The 26,019-nt window shown below is 40.2% G+C and overlaps 1 protein-coding gene across 2 annotated transcripts in view; it reads right to left on the bottom strand.

Moving 5' to 3' along the window:
• The window catches only part of Prkd1 (protein kinase D1), a 286,258-nt gene that overhangs the window by 5,973 nt on the left and 254,266 nt on the right, over positions 1–26,019 (bottom strand). For both annotated transcript variants that reach the window (XM_057783083.1, XM_057783084.1), the window contains 3 exons: positions 16,271–16,432; positions 15,593–15,691; positions 14,441–14,708 (listed from right to left, as the gene is read on the bottom strand). In XM_057783083.1, coding sequence (XP_057639066.1) covers positions 14,441–14,708; positions 15,593–15,691; positions 16,271–16,432 — 529 coding nt within the window. The remainder of the gene's footprint in view (positions 1–14,440; positions 14,709–15,592; positions 15,692–16,270; positions 16,433–26,019) is intronic.

Raw genomic sequence — 26,019 nt, 5'->3', positions numbered from 1 at the left:
CTGGGTTTTATAAGGATATGGGCTCAGCAAGCCATAGGAAGCAATCCAGTAAACAGACCCCTTCATGACCTCTGCATCAGCCCCTGCCTCCGGGATCCTGTCCTGTTTGATTAACTGTCCTGGCTTATATCAGAGAGGAACACCCATGCTGAAGACAGTGTAAGTGAAATCAACCCTTTCCCCCTCAGCTTGCTTTTTGTTCATGGTGTTTTGTCACAGCAATAGAAACCCTAACTAAGCCAAGGAGGTTTTCCATCCACAAAAATGCCATATTGTGATCAAGACATATTTGCTACTGATGATACTCTATTGATCTGGCAATCCCACATAGAAAGAAAGTAGCTATTCTGGTACAGATCTCTGGTAAAAAGAATTCTGACAAATACTGACTTTAAGACACTTCCTCTAAGGATCATAAGTGTCCAAAAACATCTACTTAGTCATTCATTATGGGAATATCTCAGAAATAAAGTCTAAGCTTCTTATTGGATGACTTCTGAACTGACACTACTTTTATGAAATTCAGGCAACTGTAGCTTGTCTTACACACCTCAGTATCGCTCCCACTTCAACCACAGATCATCCAAAGGGATACTAGCCATGGAACACACTGATTAGCTTCTTTAAAGATTCAGATTATCTACCTTTCATCTGCTACTGAGAGCTCTTAAGGCTACTTCCATGTCATCTTAGGTTCTAGTACCCAGAAGGCACTGCTATGGATACTGCACCAGAAGAAAAGGACTAAGAGAAGGAAAGGGAATGAGATGAAAGGGAAAGGGAATGAAAGGAAAGAGATGAAACAGAAACTCAGGGAGAACAATCCCCAGGGAGAGGGAAAAAGACCAGTGTGGTCTAGTTCCAGTTGTCAGTCTGAAAAAAAGATTCAGAATGCTAACATCCACATATACAAGAAAACATTTGTTTTTTTATTTGTTTGTTTTTGTTTTTGTATGTCGGTGACCTCACTCAGAATGATTGTTTCGAGCTCTATCCATTTACCTACAAACTTCTTTCTTAAAAATTCCCTGTGTAAGTATACTACTTCCATTATCTATTCATCACTTGATTGACATCAAGGCAATATCCAGTTTATAGATATAATGACTAGAGCAGCAACGAACATGGATGAGCAAGTATCTCAGTAGAAAGATGTTAGCTTTAAGTTTTAAATATGAGTGTTTAAATCTGAATAACCAAGTGATTAAGAGGGGAAGAGAATTCCTCTAATATTACAGGAAATAGAATATACTATTATGGAGAGATAAAGAAGAAACTAGAATTGGAGAATTAAATCGGGAAAGAAATGGAAGGGCAGGATAAAGTGGGGAATATAGGAAGGGACAGGCCTTTTGAAAAGCCGTATGAAATCCCACTCCTCTGGAACCTTCCTTAAATGTATACATATGTGAATAAAATGAAAATGGAATCACATATAGTAAGGAATACAATGCCATAACTTGACATTTTATGCCACCATGTAAAACCTCCCCTGTCCAGAATGGGTTATATCTTGTTGAGTTGTTGGCACAACAGATCCATAGGCTCCCTCCCCCTAAACATCACAGGCTATTGCCAAGGCTACTGGTTGTTCTTCACAAACTGATGACAAATCCTTCTTGCTGAAGATACAACTTATGTACATCATCCAAAGGAAAGAGCTCGAGCTGGAGTCAAACTAGAAGCTTCACTCCTATTGAGTCGCATTTGTGGTGTTGAAAGGTACTCTGTATGCTACTGGAGGGGAAAAGTAATTATCAAAACGATTCAGTTACAAACCCTGGGTGCAACCTACAACAGTGACTTGCCTGCAAGATATATTGGCACAATAATGACACAAATGTTACATTAGATACCAATAATTTTTTATTGTATTTAAGGCCAGTTCCATGAGTTAAAATCCATACCTGAAACTTCCGAAGTGACCATGAACCAGAGAGTCAATAGGTCATGAGCTCTCAGTGAAATTCTACTATTTTTCTGTTAAAGGAACATAGCAATAAAATAACGACTAATGATATAACCTGAAACCCAGTGATCAGTGCATCACTCAACCCTCATAGGAGAGGTTTACTTTTTTGAAATACACTGTAATTAACATAGAGACCCACAGACATTGTGTAAAGAGTGAGAGACTTTGGAGCACTCAGCCCTTTAATGGGATGTCTTTATAACACCCTTCTCCTCAAGGCTCAGAGATCTACATGGAAGAAGAGGTAGAAAGGCTATAAGAGTGAAAGAAGATAGATTATTCCAAGGAAGCAGCATCTTCCATAAACAACGGGACTGATGCCCATATGAACACAGAGACTGTAGCAGCATGCATGGAACCGGCACATGTTTAAACCCGACAAATCCTGCATCAAGGAGACGTGAAAACAAACTTTCATCCCTAACCAAGAAGGTATCTGCAATTGATACCTTCTGGAAAAGAGAAAGTCAGTTTTCTCCAATAAAGTGTTACTGGGTATATCAATCACACTCCAGGACAGAACCCATGCCTAAGAGTGGTTGGTCAACATAAAACAGATTCCATGTTTTTTTTTTGGTTGGTTGGTTGTTATTCTTTTTGTTTGTTTGTTTGTGTGTTTGTGGGATGGTACTTTAAGTTTCATTTTGTTTTGGCATTTTTGTATTTGAGTTTCAGTTTTTTGGTTACTTTTTTTTTATTACAGTCGAATGAAAGAATGTGAGAAAGAACATGAAGTTGGATGTGTAGGAAGGTGGGGAGGATCCAGCAAAAGTTGGGAGAGGGAAAATATAATAAAAAATGTCACATGAAAAAAAATAATGAAAAAATTCTGCTTTTTTTCCTAAAAGGAACTTTGTAAGGCATGCCTTTGGAATGTGAGGGTGTATGGAGAGAAAATGGGAGAGAGAGATACAAAAGTAGGCCAGCTTGTGAATTCCACTGAAAAGCAAAGGGAAGGAGAAAGTGAACATGTCCTGGAGCAGGAAAAGTGGGACATTTAAAGGAAAAGTAACATATTGGTACCAAGGCAGAAAAAGAAAGAGCCACACAGAAACCACAGGGGTCACACAGAGCTCTTTAAGGCTCCAGAACGCCAGTGTGAGTTAGAAACCTACAAGAAAAGAATACGTGAATATCCTAGACTTTCCTCCATAAAAATCAGAAGACCAATTATTTAAAACATCTGGCTTTAATGGGTAGGGAACGCTGTAACAGAGTACTGGCCTTTAAGCCATATGGGGTAATAAGCTCATGCCATTTTCAATAGCTGGATTTTAGCTAGGGTCAAAGTAGTGTGAGACCCCCCTCCTTTCTTTACACTTTCTTCCCTTTATTCTTTCTGCCCTAAAAGATTAATAGGGGCAAACTGGGCAGCACCTACTTCTGTTTGCCATAAATATGATGGCATTGTTAGCATTACTTTCCATCCATCCCATCCTATTCATTCCGGGAGTCAGTCCTGATTCTATTCTGGCAATTTTGCTCTTTTTATCCATAAGCTCAGTCCTATTAAGAGTCAAATTCAGCTAGTCTCTTAAGCAGCCACAATTGAACAATGTGCAGATTTTTTTTCAGTTTCTTTCCTTATGGGAACATTGTCAGCAACTATACGACATAAGTTTCAAATTTTACACTTCTTCACGATCAAAGATTTTGGTTCTTGTTAAAATGTCTATGGGCATACATTAATGTTCTCCTATAAACTGAAAAAAATATTTCTTATACCCTTTTTGTTGTTGTTATAATTTCTTGGCTTGCAACTTGCTGCCCAGTAATTTTTCTCATTTCTCTGTTAAAATTTTACCACATACTCATTGTTTAACAGAGTGGGTCCTCTGAAGAGTACTAGGAGAGCTAGTGCTCTCTGGAGATCACAGCTAGGCACACAAGGATACCCAAGGAAGATGAAAGTGAAGGACATATGAAGATGCTGAGGGCTTTATACTAAATATGCAAACAAGTGGTCCATGAACAAAGGTACTTAGATTCTGTTTTCTTCTGGCATCAAAGCACCAAATTAACCTTGAAACTGTTTGAACTACACTGTGGTCATTCTGTATTTCAAAGTAAATATCAAACATTTGAATAATATATTTCTTTCTGAGTGTATACAAGATACAATAATATTACTGTGGAAAACTTGAAAGCCTATAAAGCTTTGAAGGCAGCCTGGGAAGAAACTGTTCCTGACACTTAGGTTGCTAGCATGGAAGGCACCAGCTCCCATCTCCCATCAAAGCCTCTCTCAGTCTTTGATGATGCCCTTTAATCAGTTCAGTGAGTGGTGGTTCTTCCCATTCTCTCCATTAGATTTTAGCTCCTTTGAGGTGAGACAAATGGAATATTCATCTTTTACTAAAATTTATGAGTCTCTAAACAAAAGATGCACCTGAATTTTAAGGCATTATTAGAAAACTGCTTTAAAAATGCCATCTGAGAAAGTGTGGCACATATACACATTAGAGTACTACTCAGTGGTAAAAAACAATGACATCTTGAATTTTGAATGCAAATGGATGGAAATAGAAAACACTATCCTGAGGGAGGTAACCCAGACCCAAAAAGATAAATATGGTATGTACTCACTCATTAGTGGATTCTAGCCATAAACAAAGGACATTGAACCTACAGTTTGCAATCCTAGAGAAGCTAAATAATGTGAACCCAAAGAAAAACATATATAGATCCTCCTGGAAATTGGAAGCAGCCAAGTTCACCAGGCAAAAGTTGGGAACATGGGGGTGGGGGGGGAAGGGTAGAGGAGGAGAGAGAAGGGAGAAGGGGAGGACTGGGGAGAGCTTGGGGGAGTGGGATGGTTGACATGGAGGAAGGGTGGATATGGGAGCAGGGAAGAAGATATCTTAATTAAGGGAGCCATTTTGGGATTAGCAAGAGGCTTGACTCTAGAGGGGTTCCTAGCTGTCCACAGGGATGTCCCCAGATAGGTCCTTGGGCAGTAGAGGAGAGGGTGCCTGAACTGGCCTTGTCCCATAGACAGACTGATGACTATCTTGAATATCACCATAGAACCTTCATTCGGCCATGGATGGAGACAGAGATAGAGACCCACATCTGAGCACTGGACTGAGCTCCCAAGATCCAGTTGAAGAGCAAAAGGAGGGAGAATATGAGCAAGGAAGTCAGGACTGCAAGTGGTTGGTCCACCCACTGAGACAGTGTACCTGATCTAATCGGAGCTCACCAAAGCCAACTGAACTGGGATTGAACAAGCATGTGATCAAACTGGACTCTGAATGTGGCTGACAATGGGGGTTGACTGAGAAGCCAATGATAGTGGCACTGGGATTTGTCTCTACTGCATGTACTGGCTTTTTGGGATCCTAGTCTGTTTGGATGCATACCTTCCTAGGCCTGGATGGAGAGGGGAGGGCCTTGGTCTTTCCACAAAGGAGGGTACCCTGACCTCTTTTAGGACTAGAGGGGAAGGGGGAAAGGAGAGGGGGGAGCGAGAGGGAAATGGGAGGAGGGGAGGAAGTAGAAATTTTGAAAGGTATTATTTATAAAGCAATAAAAATTAAAATAAAATAAATTAATTTTTAAAAGCCATCTGGTGGCTTTAATACATTAACCAGAAATTTAAGTGGTCTCTTCCTCAGCTCTAAGTTTTAACATCCATATTGTACCCATGGGACGCGTATGTTTTAATTATAATATTTTTGGATGATGTGGCACCACGGCTAGGTAGAATGTCATGGATCATGGGATCACCACTGACTACTGTCAGAAAATCAGAACAATGCTATGGAAATTTGCAACAGAGTAATTTAGAGCGGGGAAGGGACTTATGACACACAACAGTGCACATCATTTTTTGCCCAGACATATTACTTTTTATTTTTATGCTTACGATCCTCACATTTTTCTACACCCAAACCATTCTGGTTGATGTTTTTGGATTAGAAAGCAGTTTAGAGAAGCTTTTCTGATGAAGCCACCACCAGATACCCTCTGGCTCTTTTCTTCAAGGCCGGTACACCCCCAGCTCCTTTCAGTTCCACCTCTGACTGCTGAAGTGTAGTGCTTCTACTTCTCTCCCTCTGCTGGGCTTCATGCTGATGGGAACTTGTGTGTTTATTTTAAAAACCGTTTTGCAACCCTTCGCATTCCAGCTCTCAACCCAGCATGCCGTTGCCCAGCAACACTAACTGGGATGCTCCTCTCAGGGGCTGCAACCAGAGGCTGCCAGCAGCTAACAAGGCCACTGGAAATCATCATCTCACTCGTTCCCGAGTCAATTACCAGAATCCAATGAAGTGTAAGACCTTTAGAGACTCATGTCGATGGCTTTCCTGCTCCCAGTTCTTTCCTCTGTAGAAAGTATTCTATCAATGGTTACTCTTTCCTTCACATTCAATCACATTTTTTTCCCCTGAAGATCGGCAACACAATCTTGGAAACTATAAATTGTTTCAACACAAGCATACAGAGGTTATCAAACTCATGCCTGACTGACTCAAAATTTAAGACAGCAACACAAATGTATTTCTGTCATAGCTTGTTCTCTATTTTCTCTGCACACAAAAATCCTTTAAAAAATTATGTCTCTAATATGAATATTCAAACCAGAGAAAGGCAAAAATCTTTACATGAGGAGCCTCTAGGTAGGTTTGGGGAGTTTTAGAAGTGCCTTGGGCATTTCTATTACCTTCAGAGCTTGGTCTTGGCTGCTAAATTGCTTTGCAGACTGTCGCATACCTTACAATAGAGGTTTGAGGATTTTAAACAGAGGATTCTGGTTTTACAGCTCTGGGCAGAAGGCAATGCTGTGTGTCTGTTCATGGATCCCTGCCAATGCTGGATTATTGGCTTCTAGAACAGATTTTTTGTTCCAAAAGGTTGAAGGTAAAAGAGCATTGAAAGCAGCTAGTAGCTGGGTTACTACGGTCCCATGGAGCACTGAATAGAAGGATATGAATATAAAGAGAAACACTGAGGAAGAACCCATTCGGAAGTATACACTGTTTAGTACTTTAGGATCAAGACTTGGAGGGGGGCTTTCAAGTTAACTCCTGGGTAGAAAATACTGATAGAAATAGCAAGCAAGTTGGATTACACAATGACTACAGTCTGGAGCAGTGGGTGATCCTGGTAAGAAAATATTTCATAGGTATATGAAACAAGGTCTGATGTGGGATTCCCTTCTGTATGCATACCATAGGTTAATAAAGAAACTGTCTTGGCCTGTGATAGGCAAAAGAGTAGAGCTAGGTGGGGAAAATTAAACTGAATGCTAGGAAGAAGAAGGCAGAGTTAGAACCCATGGAGCTGCTGCTGGAGACAGATGTGCTGAAACTTTGCTGACAGGCCACAATCCTATGGCGATGCAGATCAATGGAGTTGGGTTAAATTAAGATGTAAGAGCTAGCAAATAAGAAGCTAGAGCTAATGGGCCAAGCATTGATTTAAATAATATAGTTTCTGTGTGGTTATTTTGGGGCTTAGCAGCCAGAAACAAACAAGCAGCCTTATTATAACACTAGATCTTCTATTTGGATCCCATAATCCCCTATCCCCTAACTGTGATGGGACAATGGTCTGCATCCTGTCAATTATATTTTAAATAAATGCTGATTAGTCAGTAGCCAGGCAAGAAGTATAGGCGGGAAAACCAGGCAGGAAGCAGAGGTGGGGCAATGAGAACAGTAGAATTCTGGAAAGAGGAAAGCTTATTCAGCAGTTGTGACCCCAGCACAGAAGAAGCAAGATGTGACTGCCTTACCAAAGAAGGTACTGAGCCACATGGCTAGCATAGACAAGAATAATGGGCTAATATAAGTTATAAGAGTTAATAAGAAGCCTGAGCTAATAGGTCAATCAGTTTATAACTAATGTAGACCTCTGTGTGATTTCTTTGGGACTTAACTGTGGGAACTGGGCAGGATCAGAAAACTTAGTCAACACCTAACTTCTAATTACAGAATTGGGAAATATGGGTTATGAACAACACAAGAATTTACAGCCTTAAAATCCACAGTAACTCATAATGACTCTACTTATTGTCTCCAAAACAAATGTTGTGCCATGCTAAAAATCTTAAAATAAAGGAGATGCTGGCCTCACACTATCTTCAATCATCATCACCATCATCATCATTAGCAACAGCAGCATCACTATTGTATAGTTTACCATGCAGCACAAGTTGCCTTTCAACATCTGGTCCTCTGGTTCCTAAGTGCTGAGGTAACAGGAATGTGCCACTATGCCGGCAACATTATACTTAACCAGAGTTGTTGAACCCCAAGGTAGATCTGTTCTGAGATTTCGTTTAAAAGCAATGTAAACACAGGAGAGACTGGAGTGAACACTAGATAGGAAGCATTTTTGTACATAAAAACATAAAACTCAGTCAACTGGTGGACAGTTTTTAAAATCATCACATACCATAGGCTCACAATTGTAAAATTCTCTTTTAATGAAAACAATGAAAGGCTCTTCTAAGAATTAAACATAGTGCCAGAATTTTAAATTGAGATCATTTGAGATGTTAACCCCCCCTCACCATGAAGGTTCTGACCCACATAATTCACTTCACTTCATCAATTGTGATTGCATTCCTGGCACCCAGTCAGCATTTTGAAGCAGTTCTCTGGCTGGTCCCAGCACCTTTCCTGAGTGCTGTTATGTCTGACAGTGGTGTTAATATGTTGACAAATCAATCTATTCATTAATATTCAGCAGGCTTGCTGGATCTGCAAGCTCCATAAACTGTTACAACACAGTTTAATTATTAAGATGACAATTGCCGTTCTTTTGTTTCTCAGACCATTGGATTTCTGGGTCTCGTCTAACCGAAGCTTACATGCACTGAGCTCACTCTTTTTGTTTTGAACAATATGTTGTGAAGGGAGGACCCACAGCTGGTTCCGTTTCATGGCAAAGCACTACTTCTAAAGTGCTTAGCATTCTGGAACGCTGTTGGGTTTTGAAAACATACCATGTGGTGATGGAGCTCGGCTTTTATTTAGCTTTTCTTTGTATTTGTGCTGGCTGTATTTTCCAATTTCTGGGGAAAAACACACTTACAGCCAATTTTATTTGAACTTATCAAGCTGGAATGGTAAAAACTACTTTAAAATAAAACGTGAATGTCTGGATACATTTAGTGGTATCTTACAGTTACTAGATACTTTGAGGTACCATATAATCTATACTGTACAGCTGGGAATTGAGCTCAATTCAGAAGATAAATTAGAGCCATGCTTATCAGAGGAAAAAAAAGAGTCAGCGCATTACTGTTGATGCTGTTAGGGCTCACAAGTGGAAGAAATCTGTTGTCACCAAATCATCACAATTTGATAACTAATTAATGTTGCACTAAAGACAAGGTTTGAGATTGGTGTGAGGGTCCTTCTAATATTTATATATATGGCACGTCAAGCCTTCTTCTTTGATCAGAATTCTTGATAATGCCAACTAGTCACGTGACCCCGGATCTGAGCAGCAATAACACTGTAGGTGGCCTGGGAATAGGTGCTCCTTCAGACTTCACCTGTGAACACAGAAAATGATCTTCTGTCTGCAGGGGTCAGGGGCTCCTTGTGAGACAATTTCCCAGACTGCCTCTGTGTTGATTACTGCCTGCTCGCCTCCTTAATGGTATATAAGGAAATATCAAAACTCAAAAGGGGAAAAAAAGTAATTTCTTCACTGCCCATTACCAACCGTCCTCAAATTTAATGCATGTCTCTAATTGAACACATCAATTTGATGATGGCAATGTACTGCTACTCTGACGAGCACTTTCAGATTCGTCGCTGCAGGGATGTCCTTATTCACTTAATGAGGCAAGTTACACAGAAGCAAATTATGTCTCACTTCACCAGCCTTGCAACCCTCTGTGTTTGCTTATCTGTATCACCTTCCTCCTTCTAAGAATAACTCTGGAGAAAGTAAAAGCTGTAAAATCCAATTGTACATGTAAAGGAGCCACATAACTCATGCTATGATTCTGAGAAAATGAGGGGCTATGGGAAAAGAGAGTTCCACTGACATTCACATTGGAAATTCTCCTTTGTGTGGCCATGGCAGGCTTCAATTCTCTGTAGCTTCCACCTCACCTGCCTGGCTGCATTGTCTTGATGGGTGTTACAGAGAAGAAAATGGAACCCCAAAGCTTAGTGATATTTGTATTCAAATAGTATATGTAGTTTATTTAAATTTTTGGATAACTTTTAGACAATTTGTGGTAGAATTATATTTATCACCCCCCCCCAAAAAAAACAGTCATCAATCCTTATTATTTGTTTTTGAGACAGCATTTCTTTGTAAATCCCTGGTTGTCCTGAAATTAGCTCTGTGGACATGCTGACCCCAAACTCATAGAAATTCACTTGCCCCTGCCTCCTGAGTGCTGGGATTAAAAGCCGGATTCTCAACCCTTATTTTGTTCCATGAAACTTTGTTTGCTTATTTTTAGCTTTAGTTTATTTTTAAAAGTCATCACACACACCTAAGAAAAGATTCAAGTCCATAAGGAAAATTAAGAATCAAAATAAAACCCCCTATCACTGCTTAGAAAACATTTATTTCACCTACTTTTCTACTGACTTCCTAGAAGCTTCTAAAGACTAAAGGCATTTCTACTATTTGCGAAGGTTTATTTATTTATTTATTTATTATTTTATGTGTATCAGTGTTTTACAGGCCTGGTACCTAGAATCCAGAAGAGTGCATCAGAAGCGCTGGAAGCTGAATTGCAGAACTTAGTAAGCTAGTGCATGGGTTTAGGCACCAAACCCAGGCTCTTTGCAAGATCAGTTAGTGCTCTTAAGTGCTGAGCCATCTTTCCAGCCCCCTAAACTTAGATTGTATTCAGGAGTCTCTAAACCTAAGCCAGTGCTAGCTAAACTCTGCTCCATGAGAGAAGTTCAAAAGAGTAGATTGAGTCTTCAGAAACTGTTATAGATATTTTATATGGTTGTTACATTTTTATTATATTTTATAAAGTACTAGTCTGCATGCTTATTAGTTCGAGTGAATCTGTCCCTCTATCACAGATATTTCGAGAACATTCTGTTTTAGAAATGTGATTCCCTCCATTAAAGGTGATGATCCACCAGCTGGATCTGGTGGCAGGTGCCAATAATTCCAAAGTTCAGGAGATCGATGCAGAAGGATTGCTGAGAGTTTGAGACCAGGATGCACAGTGAGGGCTAAGCCATCAGTAGCTATATAACACAAATTTATTTCAAGGAAAGCCCCCACAGCAAAAAGCTCATATCATTTCATCTTCCTTGACATTGTTTTCCTCCCAATTATTTAAATGTTAAATTATTTGTACTAGCCATCTTTGTAATTTAGAACAAGCCTGGCACAAATTTGGGAAGGCAAATACTAAGATACACAGGTATATTAAGTATTGACATTGTATGCAACATTTATTCTGAATTCTCTTTTTATTGCATTTTATTCAGTGTGTGCGCACATGTGTGTATGCATGTGTATGTGTTTGTGTATGTATGTGTGTGAGTGTGTGTGTGAGTGTATGTGCCTGTGTGTGTGTGTGGGCAGGTACCACATGTGAAGGTCTGAGGTCAACTGGCATGATTTGTCTCTCTCTTCTATGTGGGTCCTGGCGACTGAATTTTGTTTGTTTGGTTTGATGACAAATGCCTTTCTCACTGTGGCCCTCTTTAATCATTATCTTTTAAATTACATATTAAATGACACACCCATGCGCATCACTCCATACATGTACTGAGGCAGGATCTCACATGACTCACGCACCCCTTGTCACCTGTTCTCGTGACACCGAAGTTCCATCACTCACATTCTTTTTAGCTTAAAGGTTATCTCAGTCGGGGATGAGCATCAATATGTGAAGAATTGTATATGTTTATTATTAGTTGATAAACTCAGGCTAATAATCCACTGCCCACCTAGCCCACAAGCCCAGCTCTCTATACTGGTGCCCATGCCAAGGATAACTTAGTCCGTATGCTGCCTTGATTCCTTTTCTCCACATTTCCTGAACTGCCTAAAATCACGTCACACACGACAGCTTCACTTCTCTGCACATCATCTTCTGTCGTTCTAAGTTTTAGGTTTTTTTTCCCTTTTGAAAAAACGCCCCACTCTCATGTTTTTTTTTCTATTCATAGTCTTTGTAAGTTGACATGGATTAAAATATCATGTATATTTTAATCCATGGCAACTACCTGACAGAAATGATGTGGCTTTGGAGAGACCCTAGGAACAACAGATGGATTCTGTAACTTTTTTTTTTTTCATTTGAACATCGAGAAGTACATTCCATATTTCAGAGGATTCCCACCTCTCAGGTGTCTCAGGGGATTTTAGCTATATAACAGCAGCTTCGTCCTTAAATGGAACAATGAAACATTTACTTATTTTATTTTTATCCTAGAATTCTTTACCTGCTTATTACCAAGAAATAATTCCCTTTTGTTTTTTCATAACATAATGGTTTTATTATGCACCTGCAAGTGTGTGGGTTGTGGACTTCAATAATACAGAGCATCTCATTAATTTTTCCTGCTTCCCCCTTGGTAGAGGTGAAGTTTTGAGAGTTTAAATTATGAACTTCTTACATTCCAGGAAGAACACGATGAACAGATAAACAGACATTTTCATTTTAATCTAGTTCTACTCACTGTTCCATGCCAGAGTTGAAAGTTTACAGACCACCTAGAGCGAGACCATAAAAGGCTTACAAATAATCAACTATCAGAGATATTCACTAGCAAACCTATTAGACTCTCCTGTCTTACAAACATCTTTGCTTTGACTCTTTGCCAACAACCACAGTACTAGCTCTTGAGTTATGGGCTGATTCTTGCAGTTTTTTCAACAGTCTTAGTAGTATCCGGGATCATCCTAATGTACTGGATGTAACAAGCACAGAGAAATCTGCATCTTCTCTATTGTGAAAATTTAAGAACGCAATGGAAGGAGAGACACAGAACTGTTTGTAGCCTTAACTGGACATCTAAAAGTTATCATTACCAATGTATCCATCATTACCAACGGCAGTTAGACCTGGCCTCACTATTTCCTCCAGCTTTAGCTCAGTCCAGCTTATGGTGAGGGCTAAGCATATCCATTCTGTTGCTTTCAGTCCTGTCATGGAAGGACCAGAACTCATGATCTATCTTTAATTGATGGCTTGATTTGATAAATTTACTTCATCATAACTTTTAGATATGAAGCGCGAGGGCTAGTCTTCTCTAATTGGCATTATTTCCTGACAAAAGACATGGTCACTGGGAAAGAATGATGATTACACTTTACTTAAGCCGTTCCCTAAATTCTGGATCATTCCTTTGGCATATACCATAGCTCTTATATGGGCAGTCCAGATTCCTTTAAGACATATCCATCTGACTACAATTGACAAGAAAGTAGAGAATGCTAAAGGTTACTAATAGTAATACCCACTAAAGCTCAATAATGATTTTTTGCCCTGGCCACTTAACATCATCAGTATCTAAGGAGTGCATGTACTTCATGCAGCTTACCTACGCCCTTCCCACATCTGTACCGACATGTCACTAACAGGTATCAATGTGGGGGCTAGCTGTGAACATGTCATCCTCTTTCAATAGTGGAAATCAGAAGAGTTTTGAATGTTGTATCACCCAGAAACTACCAAAGCAGGGTTAGGGATCAACCAAGCATGCTCACACTACTTGTGAGTTCTGACCCTGCCACTAACTAGTGTAATGATCTTGGCACCTGGTATCACTTCCTTATATCTTTAGTTTTCATGACACAAGATTAAAAGCAGAACCTATTTTACAAGATTTTTTGTGAGAATTAAATGAACCCCCAAGTACACTCACCAAAGAACTACTTTCAAAAGCTTGAACTAATTATTTCCTACGGCCCACCAGTTTCTGACACTGAAACTATGTCTATCCCCTTAAGAGAAGTACTGATAAACAAGAATATCAGTTAAAATAATGCAAGACTGCCAAGGTATCCTACCCTAAAAGAGCCATGGCGTACAAGTGTGTGCTCATACTGAACAAAAGCAAAAAACCCCAACATTTCTAGGAAGTGGCCAAAGAAAAAACTCATTCTCTGCTGTGACACAAAGTAAAACAGGAGCAAAAGGGCTTAGAATATTAATGGTATGATAATGGAAACGTCAATGTCATAAACCCGTGTTGGTGAGACTTCAGAAGAGCATAATCCCAAACCCCAGTGAAGGCTCTCGGCTGTCACAGCAGCACAAACATGTCCGATGTGCACAGTTCTGCTTGGCTGCTCCACTTACCTTTAGGTGCAACTTTCCAATGTCTAATGTGGCAAACACACGTTTTACTAAATGACATTTTGGATTTGGAATTGTGTTACTTCTCAATCCACTTTAAACAATTTTTGCTTCCACTCCAATGAGCATTTTTCACTTCAGCGACTAAGAGTCAACTGAAAGCGCACCACTGAAGATGAAAGCCAATGTCCCCTTTGAAGGGAAGGGATTACCTTCAGGAGAAATCTCCTTCCAAGGGTTGGGCGGATACATGAAGGCTGCATTCTGGATCTGGTCATGGATGTCTTCGTCTTCATTAAAAGGGAAGGTGCCGCTGAGGCTCACATAGATGATGACTCCAACAGACCACATGTCTAGAGAGCGATTATAGCCCTTGTTCCTCAGGACCTCAGGTGCCAGGTAGGCTGGAGTACCCACCACTGACCTCCGGAAAGACTTCTCTCCAATGATCCGGGCAAAACCAAAGTCACAAAGTTTCACCTGTTGACAGTAAGAATTTGCTGAAACAGTGAGCTTGGGTTTTCATTAGCTCAGCTCTACTAGAGGTATTCAGAAATACAGACAATACAACTGCCCCTGGGGGACTAAATGCTACTTTCTACCGTCTATCTTTGAAGACAGTAGTTTATGTCACAAGACAAAACTGGTGTTTCATTTAAGAAAGTATCCTGTAAATATTTTCCTTTCTGCCCCAATATCAAAAGATAACTTTGAAGGTAAGCACGATCAGTTTGGAGCACTGGTCACTAGGTAGGAAAACATGCAAACTGGTAATGATGGCCTTATCTGAGGGGCTTATTTAAGGGAAGAATAAGGCTTAAGGAAGATGACAGAATTCACAATAACTATCAAAGTTAGCTCTGTATGGGTCAGCAGGTGGGACCGGAAGGTGTCAGCACAGCAAGACCAGACACTCACCCTGACCAAGTACTGGAGACATAGGGTCCCTAAAAAGAGGTCCAGCTTTTTCCCATCATTGTGTGTAAGAAAGGGAAGCTTGCCCTGGTCGCAGGCCTCAGAGAGCATGCAGCATCCCTGGGATCCTAAGGTACTGTCAGTGTCAAAGTCATGCTTTCCACGCAGGCCTGGAGGCACCTGCTCTAAAGAAGCCCAGCAACGACTGGGAAGCACAGATGAGTATCATCAAAATGGCTCTGTGAGAAGGGAGTGACACAGAGCTATCCAAAAACATAAGGCAACACAGGGATGAAATACTAAGAGGAGACTTCAAACTCAGGGCTTAAGGGGCAAAAGAATAAATAATAAAATAAAAGAAGATAGAAAGAGGGGAAGAGGGAGGAGGCTGCTCAGAGTCAGCGAGGCTGTCGAGCTGGCTTTCTGCAGAGAGTGGCTTTTGAACTTGCCTGAGGAAACGGATCGGCTGATGCCAGCAACACATTCTCTGGCTTGAGGTCACAGTGAACGATGTTTTTAAAATGAAGATGCCGCAAAGCCACTAGTATCTATAAAGAAGATCATCAAAATAACTTCATCTTGAGATATTACTAATTCACTTCAAGACGTATAACTAATTTCAAGGTATTACTGAGGTGAACTGCAACATGAATTTGAAAGGCCAAGAGAAACGCCCCACATTGACTGGTCAAGGTTCTTTACGTTCGAGACACTCAAATCGTCTACGGTTAACATAGTAGATTGCTAAAGATGTCTCCATGGAAGAAGTAGCATATTCTTCCATGGCATTAGATAGCCACGAACGCAGGTGTAGACAAAGGAACTCGCCCACCTGGCACAGAAACACTACCTCAAGTATCTGCAGTGAGCCAGGATTAAGTCGCTGTAGTATTAAAATTTCAAGCACAGCTTTAATGCGTGCGGCATTTATAAGCTATGAATTTTGTATACTGGACTCTGAATGACATAAACACAAGTAAGAAGGTATCCTCCTCCCTTGCAGTCTTTTCTGGTGGTCGTTTAGACTGGAAGCAGAGACCAACAACAAGGCTAGAGAGCTGTAGTTAAACAGTGGTAACATCTGATATCGAATACTATTTTTTTTCTGTCTCTAATTGATTTCTTACCTGTGTAATTAAAAACTTCGTTATGTGTTCTGGCAACCTGCCCTTTTCACTTGACAAGATCATCTCCAGCATGTCTCCATGGAGTTTTTCCATAACAACAAACACTCTTTCAGGCGTCTCAAACATACACTCCAAATTTACAACACCAGGGTGATGAAGGTTCTATTAAAGATAAATAAAGCACTTGAAGAAAATGAGGTTTTTGATACTGTTTGGCAAGCTCGCTGATTACATGAAACTGTTGAAGCTTAAAGCTTGGAGAAACCCACACTTAAGATTCTTAACACCTCCATATCCCACATGTGCCGCCTTGTATTTTTGAAATTCTAATGTTTCCAAAAACTATATCTTTATTTTCTATGCATAGTGAAGTTATTTCTATACTGAAAAAACTAAGTTTTAGCACAGTGAATTGCTAATTAGGATTTAATTAGACTACCATATTGAGATATGTATATTTTCCTAGGAATATCTCCAATATTAAGCATATTGTCTTAAAAAAGCATAAGAGGGCATCTCTATACAATTGATATTTAATGCAGAAGAGATGAATTTCATGCATGGAGTACACATGACTGACTGAAAGAACATCGCAGCCAGAATCTGCCAGAGTTGCTCTGTTTCTCAGGCTGGTGAAGAAGGCAAAAGCTGTGGCCCAGTGCGAAGATCACTGGGAACAAGGTGAAGTATCGCTGAGGCCTGGTTGCTCAGGACCATATACTGTGCAGAAGACTTCCAGGGCTCTAAAGCATTTCGTAAATACTTCCACAGTGAAGTAGTGGTTAGCCATGGAAGGCTACATTGTGCCTGATAATGTTAGCTGTCTGGGCATTACATTATTCCCTTCTTTGATTTTTAAATTTCAGTGTTGGTCTGGGTCAAAATAAGTTTTTAGCCATTTGGCCTTCAATTTTTTTTTGTACAAAGAAACAATTCTTGTCCTGGAACTAGCTCTTGTAGACCAGGCTGGTCTCGAACTCACAGAGATTCACCTGCCTCTGCCTCTCAAGTGCTGGGATTAAAGGTGTGCGCCACCACCGCCCGGCACAAAGAAACAATTCTAACAGCACAAAGCAATGACATATTTTACTTGCATTTAAGTGAGAAACAATGGCAACATCAACATAAACATAAAACATCATGAACAAAAATTAATAACTCCCACCTCCTGGGTAACAAAAAGAAACAACAAGAATGAAGAAAGGGTCACAGAAAAAGCAAGAATCGCAGGGGGGGGGGGTTCTGCTGAATTTCAGATTCTTCTGGGTCAGTTCCATGAGGAAAGCTGCTAAATGCCTTAACGGAGTATATGATTAACTAGTTTCCTACCTCTAGTTCATCTACCAGTGCACAGCTGTAGTGTTCTGGGGAGACTGGCTTCTTTAAATATCAAAACCTTTTGTCCCAGTGAGAAACAGACACAATGAATAAGAAAAGAAGAAGAAGAAGAAGAAGAAGAAGAAGAAGAAGAAGAAGAAGAAGAAGAAGAAGAAGAAGAAGAAGAAGAAGAAGAAGAAGAAGAAGAAAAACACACACTCCTCGGCTACTACATAATCTGAATACATGTATCAATCCTCAAGTGCCTCTACATATGCTTTTTTAACATATGTGTTTTTAAGTACCTGAGTTGTTAGTGGTTTAAGAGAGCATCCATTAATAAATTCTTTTTCTCCTTTCCCTATCTAAACCATGGTTTCAACAGACTCATACATGGGGTGGGGTTTATTACAAGTTACATAAACTGGAAACATCCTTCACATGTCTTAGGTCAAAAGTATGGAACAGACTACTAGGGTTTTTCTGTCACCTATTTTGTGGCATGCTAATTGAAACCTTGGGACCCCACAAATGTCCACTATTTATTATCTTAACAAAAGGACTAAGTGGGATTTTTGCTATTTCCCACACAGGATATTTTGAAAAGTTAAACACACAGATATTTTCTTAAAGCAGCATATTCAAGTAAAGGCCATACATACCCAACTGGAAAAGATATTTTAGAAATGTAAAGTCATGCTGTCACTGCCCTTGGCTTTCCTTTGACAACAGCCTCCTGCTTCATACATTTCCCAAAGAATACACTGAGAGACAGCTGAAAAATATTCCCCAAAATAAAGACTTTCTTCTGAACAATTATTAATAATTTGGGGGGCAGGACCTGATACTATGTCCTAGCTTGACTTAGAATTGACTATGTAGCTTCATTTGACTTTGGATTCATGACAATCCTCCTGTCTCAATCTCCTGAATGCTAGGATTATAGGTATGAGCTTTTTTATAAATATGGTTATAATGGACTGTTGAGAAAATGTCAAACTTCCTCATGGATTGATCTTGTTAAATAATCAAATCTTTTATACCCAAGAAGAAAAAAAATGTATAGATAGGAGCAGGACTATCTTATTTACCAAACTTCTACATTATATTCTTTGAAATATTTCTTTAGCCTGGATAATATGATATTTAAAAACTATTAATAGGGAAAACCAGGCTTTTATCTATCCCCCTGTGTAATCATGCAATTTTAAATCATGTAGCACATGGTAATTAATTAAAATACCTAGATACATTTTAACCAAGTTCACATGGCTTGACCAATTTTTGTGTGTGTGTGTGTGTGCGCGCGTGTGTGTGTAAACATGAATAAATGTGGAACATCTTCTTTCTGATGGTCGATGTCCCAGGTAAGTGAATTTGAAAAATGACTGAACATTGCAGCAACAACCACAGCACAGTAGCCGACAAGGAGAATCCTTGCTAGTTTCCAAAGCGTACGGGAGGATCATACATTTCACAGAGGAGCAAGATCTGCAGGGCTCTGACCATCTGTTTGCTAGATTTCAGTAACTTAATTTTCCGGAAATGAAACATTTGGTCAAGCACGGGGAAAGTGGTGCACTTTCACACACTGCAGACTGATGACGTCTATGGAGTGAACGTAAGATTTTTAAAAAGCTGGGAGGAAATATCATTCAGAGATCTAGACAAAATCCCCTTGACTCGAGAAAGATACTTAAGCAATGAAAGGAAACCAGTTCCCAGAAGCAAACCGTTTTATCAGGGAGTAAATTAATTAAACTGCACTTTTGGTTTCCACATATGTGCTAACTTATACGTACATTTGCCTGCATAGTGCTATATCAGCACTTAGTCTTTAGTGTTTTCAGAGTTGGTTTATTTGATAACGGGTGGAGAATTTATTCCTGGCACTAAGTTGTGATAAGCTATCACTGCTATATTTTCACCTTCCTTCTTGTAGACTAGTCTACTCAGATATAGAAGAAAGATAATAGATTTAACGTATCATTCAGCATTTTTGGAGCGAAGCAGCTTTGGTTCAGCTCGTACCGCAGTAGGAAAAACTAAAACAAGGAAGTCATAATCAGAATTCAAGACAGCTGAGAGAACTGAAGGAGAGCCATGCCACTACACAGAAGTACACAGGAGCGTGAGGCGTCATTGTCAAAAGCATGGGTCCGATTAGGCTCCCTCCCTCTTCTTAGTATTGAGAAAAAGCACAGCATTCTTCCATTTTCTAATTACGCTTTCTAACTATTTCCGCTGTATTTAGTATTATGTTATTATTGCCTAATGCTCTATGATAGGGAAATGACTTATTGATAGACTTGATAGATATGGAAAAGTCATCTTGTAAGGAAAACAGGGAAATACTTGTTAAAAATGGTATCCACACCAGGTGGTGGTGGTGCAGGCCTTTAATCCCAGCATGCGGGAAACAGAGCAGGTGATTTCTGTGAGTTGGAGACCAGCCTGGGTCACAGAGGAAGTTCCAGGACAGGCCTCAAAGTTACACAGAGAAACCCTGCCTCAAAAACCAAAACCAAAAAGAAAAAAAAAATAGCAAAACTCGACATTGATTGGAATCTCTCTTGCTTTCAAGAGTCTTACAGTCATCTGTCTTTTCATTTTTTTAATGGAAAATGTCTAGCAATGAACCAGTGTCTTTCTACCCAAATTTATCTTCTTTTGCTACTTATTTGTCCAATGAATTCCTGAGACCCGAGGGCTGAGAATTATTCTAAAAAGTGGACTTGTTCCCTCTCTCTGAACAGCATACTGTACTTTACAACCGAAGGGCCTACTCCTCCTTCTCTCGAGAGGATTCCCTTGTTTCGGCCTCATCACTGTACCTGGGTTTGAACTCCTATCTTTCTTTAATCAACTGTTGCAGCCCTCTAATGGATCTTGTCTTGGGATTATTTTCCTTCAAGGTAATCATTAAAAGAATGTTATTCTCATCTTGAGACCCCCTCCAATTATGGCCATTTTCCCCTACACGATTCATAATTTCATTATATTTTGAAGGATAAAAAATCAAAACAGGCTATTTGAACACTAATGCTTGTGGTCCTTGTTCCCCTTAGAAACTGGTTTCAACTCCTTTTCTTTTGTTGGGTTCTGTTTTTAACTCAGAATAGACATGACAACAAGTGCAGTCACTGGGCCCGGAGCTCAATTTCTGGAGCAGGATCTCTGGATTCACGCCCCTGAGTTTGTGTTTCTACTCCCATCACTTGCTGGTTCCTGAAGCACATGAGTTAGACTCTGTGGCACCTATTTCTCCCTTTGTAAAATTTGGTAGCAATACATATGACAATCAAGACGTATTACTCAATACATTGTGCCTGGCATTTAGAAGACCTGGTGACTATCGGGTACACTGTAAAAAAAATGAACTGGGCAATGATTTCCTCCTTAGTTTACTGAGTGAACATCGATGGTGCATAGAAGGAGTTCTCCTTTTGCCTGACAAGGGGCTGCACCAGGTTAATAACAAACGGCACAATCAGCTACTCTTCTATCGTTGTGATAAAGCACCATGACCATGTAAGTTACAGAAAGAAGGAATTTTTTAGGCTTACAGGTTCGGTGAAATAAGAAAACATTGTCATCATGGCAGAGAAATATGGCAGCCGAGGTACCTGGAGCAGCAGCTGAGAGCTCACATCTCAAACCACAAACAGGAAGCAGAGAGACAAAATTGAAAAGGCAAGTGTCCTTAAACTCTCAAAGCCCACTTCTAGTGAAGTACTTCCTCTAGGAAGGATAAAGTTCATAAGAAAATGGCCCCTAAAGGGAGTAGCACTATTAGGAGGTGTGGCCTTGTTGGAGGAAGTGTGTCACTGAAGGAGTGGGCTTTGAGGTCTCTTTTGCTCAAGCTTCACAACTTCCTGTTGCCTGCAACATGTGGCGCTCTCAGCTCTAGCACCACATCTGCCTGCACGCAGCCATGCTCTCCTTCATGTTCAGAATGGACTGAATCTCTGGAACTGTAATCGAGTCACCCCAATTAAATGTTTTCTTTATAAGGGTTACCGTGGTCATGGTGTCTCTTCACAGCAATAGAAACCCTAACTAAGACACCCCCTGACTGGGGACCAAGTATTCAAATATTAGAGCTTATGGGATTCATCTCATTCAAACCACATATTCTGCTCCTTGGTCTCCACAGACTCAGGGCTATATTGTGCTGCAAAATGCATGTAGTCTAACCCCCAAAGTCCTCATAGTCTTTTAATCTCAATGCTACTGAAAAGTTCAGTCTCTGCTGAGAGTCAAGGTAATCTTTCAATTGTAACCAAGTATAAAAGGGGGAAAAAAAAGAAAAATATACACTTCCAACATTCAATAACACAGACTAAACGTTACCATTCTAAAAGGAAGCAATGTGGATGAGGTGAGGAAGTATGGGACCAAACCTAGCAAACTCTAATCCTTGAACTCCATGTCTGATGGCCCCGCTTGTCCACCTTATAAGACACATCTCCCTGTTGGGCCAGCGGCATTCCCCGTGCACAGCTCCTATGTTTCATGGCCCCGGCACCTTAAACATCTTGGGGATTCAAGTGCAACAAAAGCTTCACTTCTACAGCTCCACACAATGGCTCCATGCTTTCTGCCTGGTCTCAATGGTTCTTGAAAACTGTGAAGGAAAACTCCATAACCCCTCTTCTAGTGTAACCTTCATGACTGTGAATCCAGGGCCACATGGGCAAGGGGGGCACTGCCAACTCTGGCTAGCTTGGGGTGGACCTTGCTACCACAAGGTCACATTTGCAGAGTGTGTGCTTGTTGTTCTGTCTAGGAACAGAAAATTCTTAGGCCTTTTCTTTCCTCAAGTTTTAAGTTTAGCTGGGTGCAGGCTTGCCCTGAGGGCACCACTCACTGATTTCCATTCACATCAGGCCTCTCCTTAAAATCTTTAGCTATTTAAGCACAAGCTTTGGCCCCAATTTTACACTTTATGGTGCTCCTATTCTCTTCAAAATGTACATTTTATGTTTCTTTTTGCCCCATTTTCTCTTTTTCACTGTAGACCTGCATGACTACTAATAACCACCAGAGATAGTCCATTTTAGGCTGTACCCAAATCTTCTCTATTAAAGAAATTAATCCATTACCATTAAATTTAGTCACAGTCAAGTTCTTAGGATAAAGTCAGAAAACAGCCTCATTCTTTTCCAAAATATCACAATGGGCTCTAGCCCAGTTGCTAATATTGTTCTCTTGGAAACCTCTTATCTGGGCCCTTACTGTATAACTCTCAGCATTGCTGTTTTCCAGTCTCCCACTAGAAGAGGTCATTAAGCCCCACTTAGAGTGTACGATCACTTTTTTCAGGCCAAATTTCCAAATCTTCCACATTCCTCCAGAAAACGTGATCAGGCCTATCATAGCAAGATCCCAAACCACTTTACGGTGCCATTTTCTGTCTTAAGTTACTTTTCTATTGCTGTGATAAATCACCATTACCAACTTATAGAAAAGTTTATTTTGGGATTACAGTTTCATAGAACTAAGAGTCCATCATTATCATAGCAGGTGAGTCTGGCAGCAGGCAGGCATGGAGGCAGGAACAGCTGAGACCTCACATCTTGAACAGTAAGCACATGCAGAGAGAGAGAGAGAACATGAAATGGCAAGAGTCTTTAAACTCTGAAAGGCCAACCCCTAATGAAATCTTCCTCCAGCAAGGCCACACTAAAGTAGAGTAAGGTAGAAAGGGCCAGTTATTAGATACTGATTTATTGTATTATTAGTGATTGACTTAAAGCACTGACTGAACTGCCTACTTCTCAAGCGTGACTCTATTTGCTACCTGAATCAGAATGACCTGGAAAAACACCTAAAACAATGAATGGGCCGTTGATCGCCCTTAACAACCTGTTGACTGCCGTATGTGCTTCTATAAAACCCTGCCTGTTTGCCTACCCCACTTTGTAGTTTTAGTGGATAAAATGAGAATGCAAACTGGGCCTGGTATTGAAGCCTTTCAAGAGCTGTCTCTCAACAACATCCCTAAGCCTCTCCCCAAAGTGCCACTAACTGGGAACCAAGTATTCAAAAATGCCAGGGTCTATGAAGAGACATCTCATTTAAAACATCAGTCTTTAACTGTATCTATAGAGTACCTCTTGCCACCAAAATAGCAAGTGTGTGTGTGTGTGTGTGTGTGTGTGTGTATCTTTGTAGGAATATTCTGCCTAATCCATCATGCGAATCATCCATTATATCCATTATTCTTTCAGTCTATCAAATTCCTTATTACTTTTTGAGAAATATGAGACCTTTGGCCTTAAAAACAGAAGGAAAGAGTATACAAACATCTGTAAAATAAATATTGCTTACTGCTCATTTATTTGTAATTTCAGTCAAACATTGAAAAGTGGAGTGAGCATTATAAAGAACTGTATACATCAACAGATTGTAACCATTGTTAATACTTTGCCAAAAATGATACATCTAGTTTTCATCATCTTTTCTATTCTAATGTATCTTCACATGAAAGAAAAAATAACATTTTAAAACAATATATGTCAAATGGTCTGAGCTTGACATGATGATAGGCATCTTGACTTATAAATAATTTGATCCCCTAGAGTAACCCTACTTAGTCTTCTTGCTAGTTTCTCAGAATTCTATAAATAAGCAAACTTACTACAGTGTCCCATGGAGTTTGTAAACTGGATCCCATCACTAAAAATGTGCCCTTTTTGATAGCAGCTTAAGAAGACAAGTACATTCTTCTTTGGGCAAAGTCACTTTTGTCGTGATCATTGTAGGTGACACTACAAGTCCAGTGATCTATTTGATGTTGTTGCTGCCTGGGACTGCATTGTTCTCAGTGTGCCCACTGCCCATCATATGCTTTGTATGCATGGCTCCGTCTGCATCTTTGTTTTCAGTCCCAACTCAATGTGGGATTATCCTCACATAAAGGACTGTTATATTATGGAAGAACGGTAAACCCAAGGAGGAGGAGGAGAGGGAAAAGGAAAATATACAGTGGGAAATCACAGTCTGGTCACGTAACTATCAGGAGGGGTGGCCCTTTATGAAATGTTGCAGCCTATCATGTGAATACTATAAATAAACAATGACTGAGTTTGCAGACAGCTATTTCTGAGTGCTGCTTATTCCACATTAGTGAGAAACCCTAATATCTCATAACTACGATAGGCATTTAGTTGACGATAAAAACTAGCTGAATGAGTGAAAGGATCAGAAAGGTTAAGATGTCTGCATCGTTCTAGCTTTCAGTGTCTCTGGCCTGAGAGTGTATGAAATTGAAACCTAAGCTGCTTTTGTCCTGTGGCTTGGGAAAATCTCAAAGATACAGATGTGAGCTATTATTTTGAGATCAGAATGAGAGGAAGGCAATTGGAATTTTGGGGAGGAGGAGAAGAAAGAACAGTCAGAGACTGAAGTGGTAGAACACAGTCCTTTCCTGCCAATAAATTTGCAGTCTTGATCTGATGAATATCTCCTTGCAGAAAGTAGGCTTTGCAACTAACTCCTCAGCACTACACTCTTGTAGTAGCTAAATACTGTAGGAGCTTGAAAAATTTCCAGGATCATTATAAGTACCTGGATAGTGAGGCTTTGGGTGGGAACAGGAAGCCAGGAAAATGAATAACATTACAAACTCACCCCAAATTTAGCACCTCCAAATACCCAATGGATAAGGGAACTATTCTGACAAATACTAGATCGTTGGCTACAAGAACCATGTGCAATCCAGAGGATCTAGCAAGGCAGATGACACCATGGAAAGGTGTAGAGGAAGCCCAGGGCATTCAGTTCGAATAGGGCATTCAGGGGTTCGTTCACATCCTCCCCAGAATGAGAGAACTCCTGTTGTGAAAGGCACAGCCCTTTATTTTCCCCTTTTGAGACTAATTGTCACAGAAATTGGATATAGGCAAAGCTCTTGTTGCTTCCTCTTCCTCAATAATCAAAAGACCATGGCTTCATAGTTGATACCTATGTCCTAACCCTTGAGTATATTCTCCAGGAAAGACATTACTGGAGCTTGGCAGGGGGAATTAAACTCAAGATTTGGGTAGTAAAGAGAGTACTGGGGAGGAGGAGCACAAAATAAAGCCTTTAAACCCTTCCTACTTCTGGATGAATATCAGTCAGAGCACTGCCCAGACTGGTACACTAAGATCTGAGGGACCAGAATTCAATTGGAGCAGGCTGAGATTCTGACAACTTTCAATAGTACTTAGATAGCCTTGTTTGGCTGGTAAAGGGGGCGAAGGGTGTTTGCAGGATGATTCCTGTATGGATAGAGTTAAATGGGGGTGATGTGAAATGTTGTCAGTGGGCACGACACGACTGTTGCCCGTTCCAACTGCCAGCACCTGTGGTTACCAGCAGAAGACTGACACACTATTGGTACTAGTAACTCTGAAATGGAGGTAAAGAGAGGCTACAAGGACCTA

This window comes from Chionomys nivalis, chromosome 10 (assembly GCF_950005125.1).
Source record: "Chionomys nivalis chromosome 10, mChiNiv1.1, whole genome shotgun sequence".
NCBI lineage: Eukaryota > Metazoa > Chordata > Mammalia > Rodentia > Cricetidae > Chionomys > Chionomys nivalis.
This window is presented reverse-complemented; position numbering and strand designations above follow the sequence as displayed.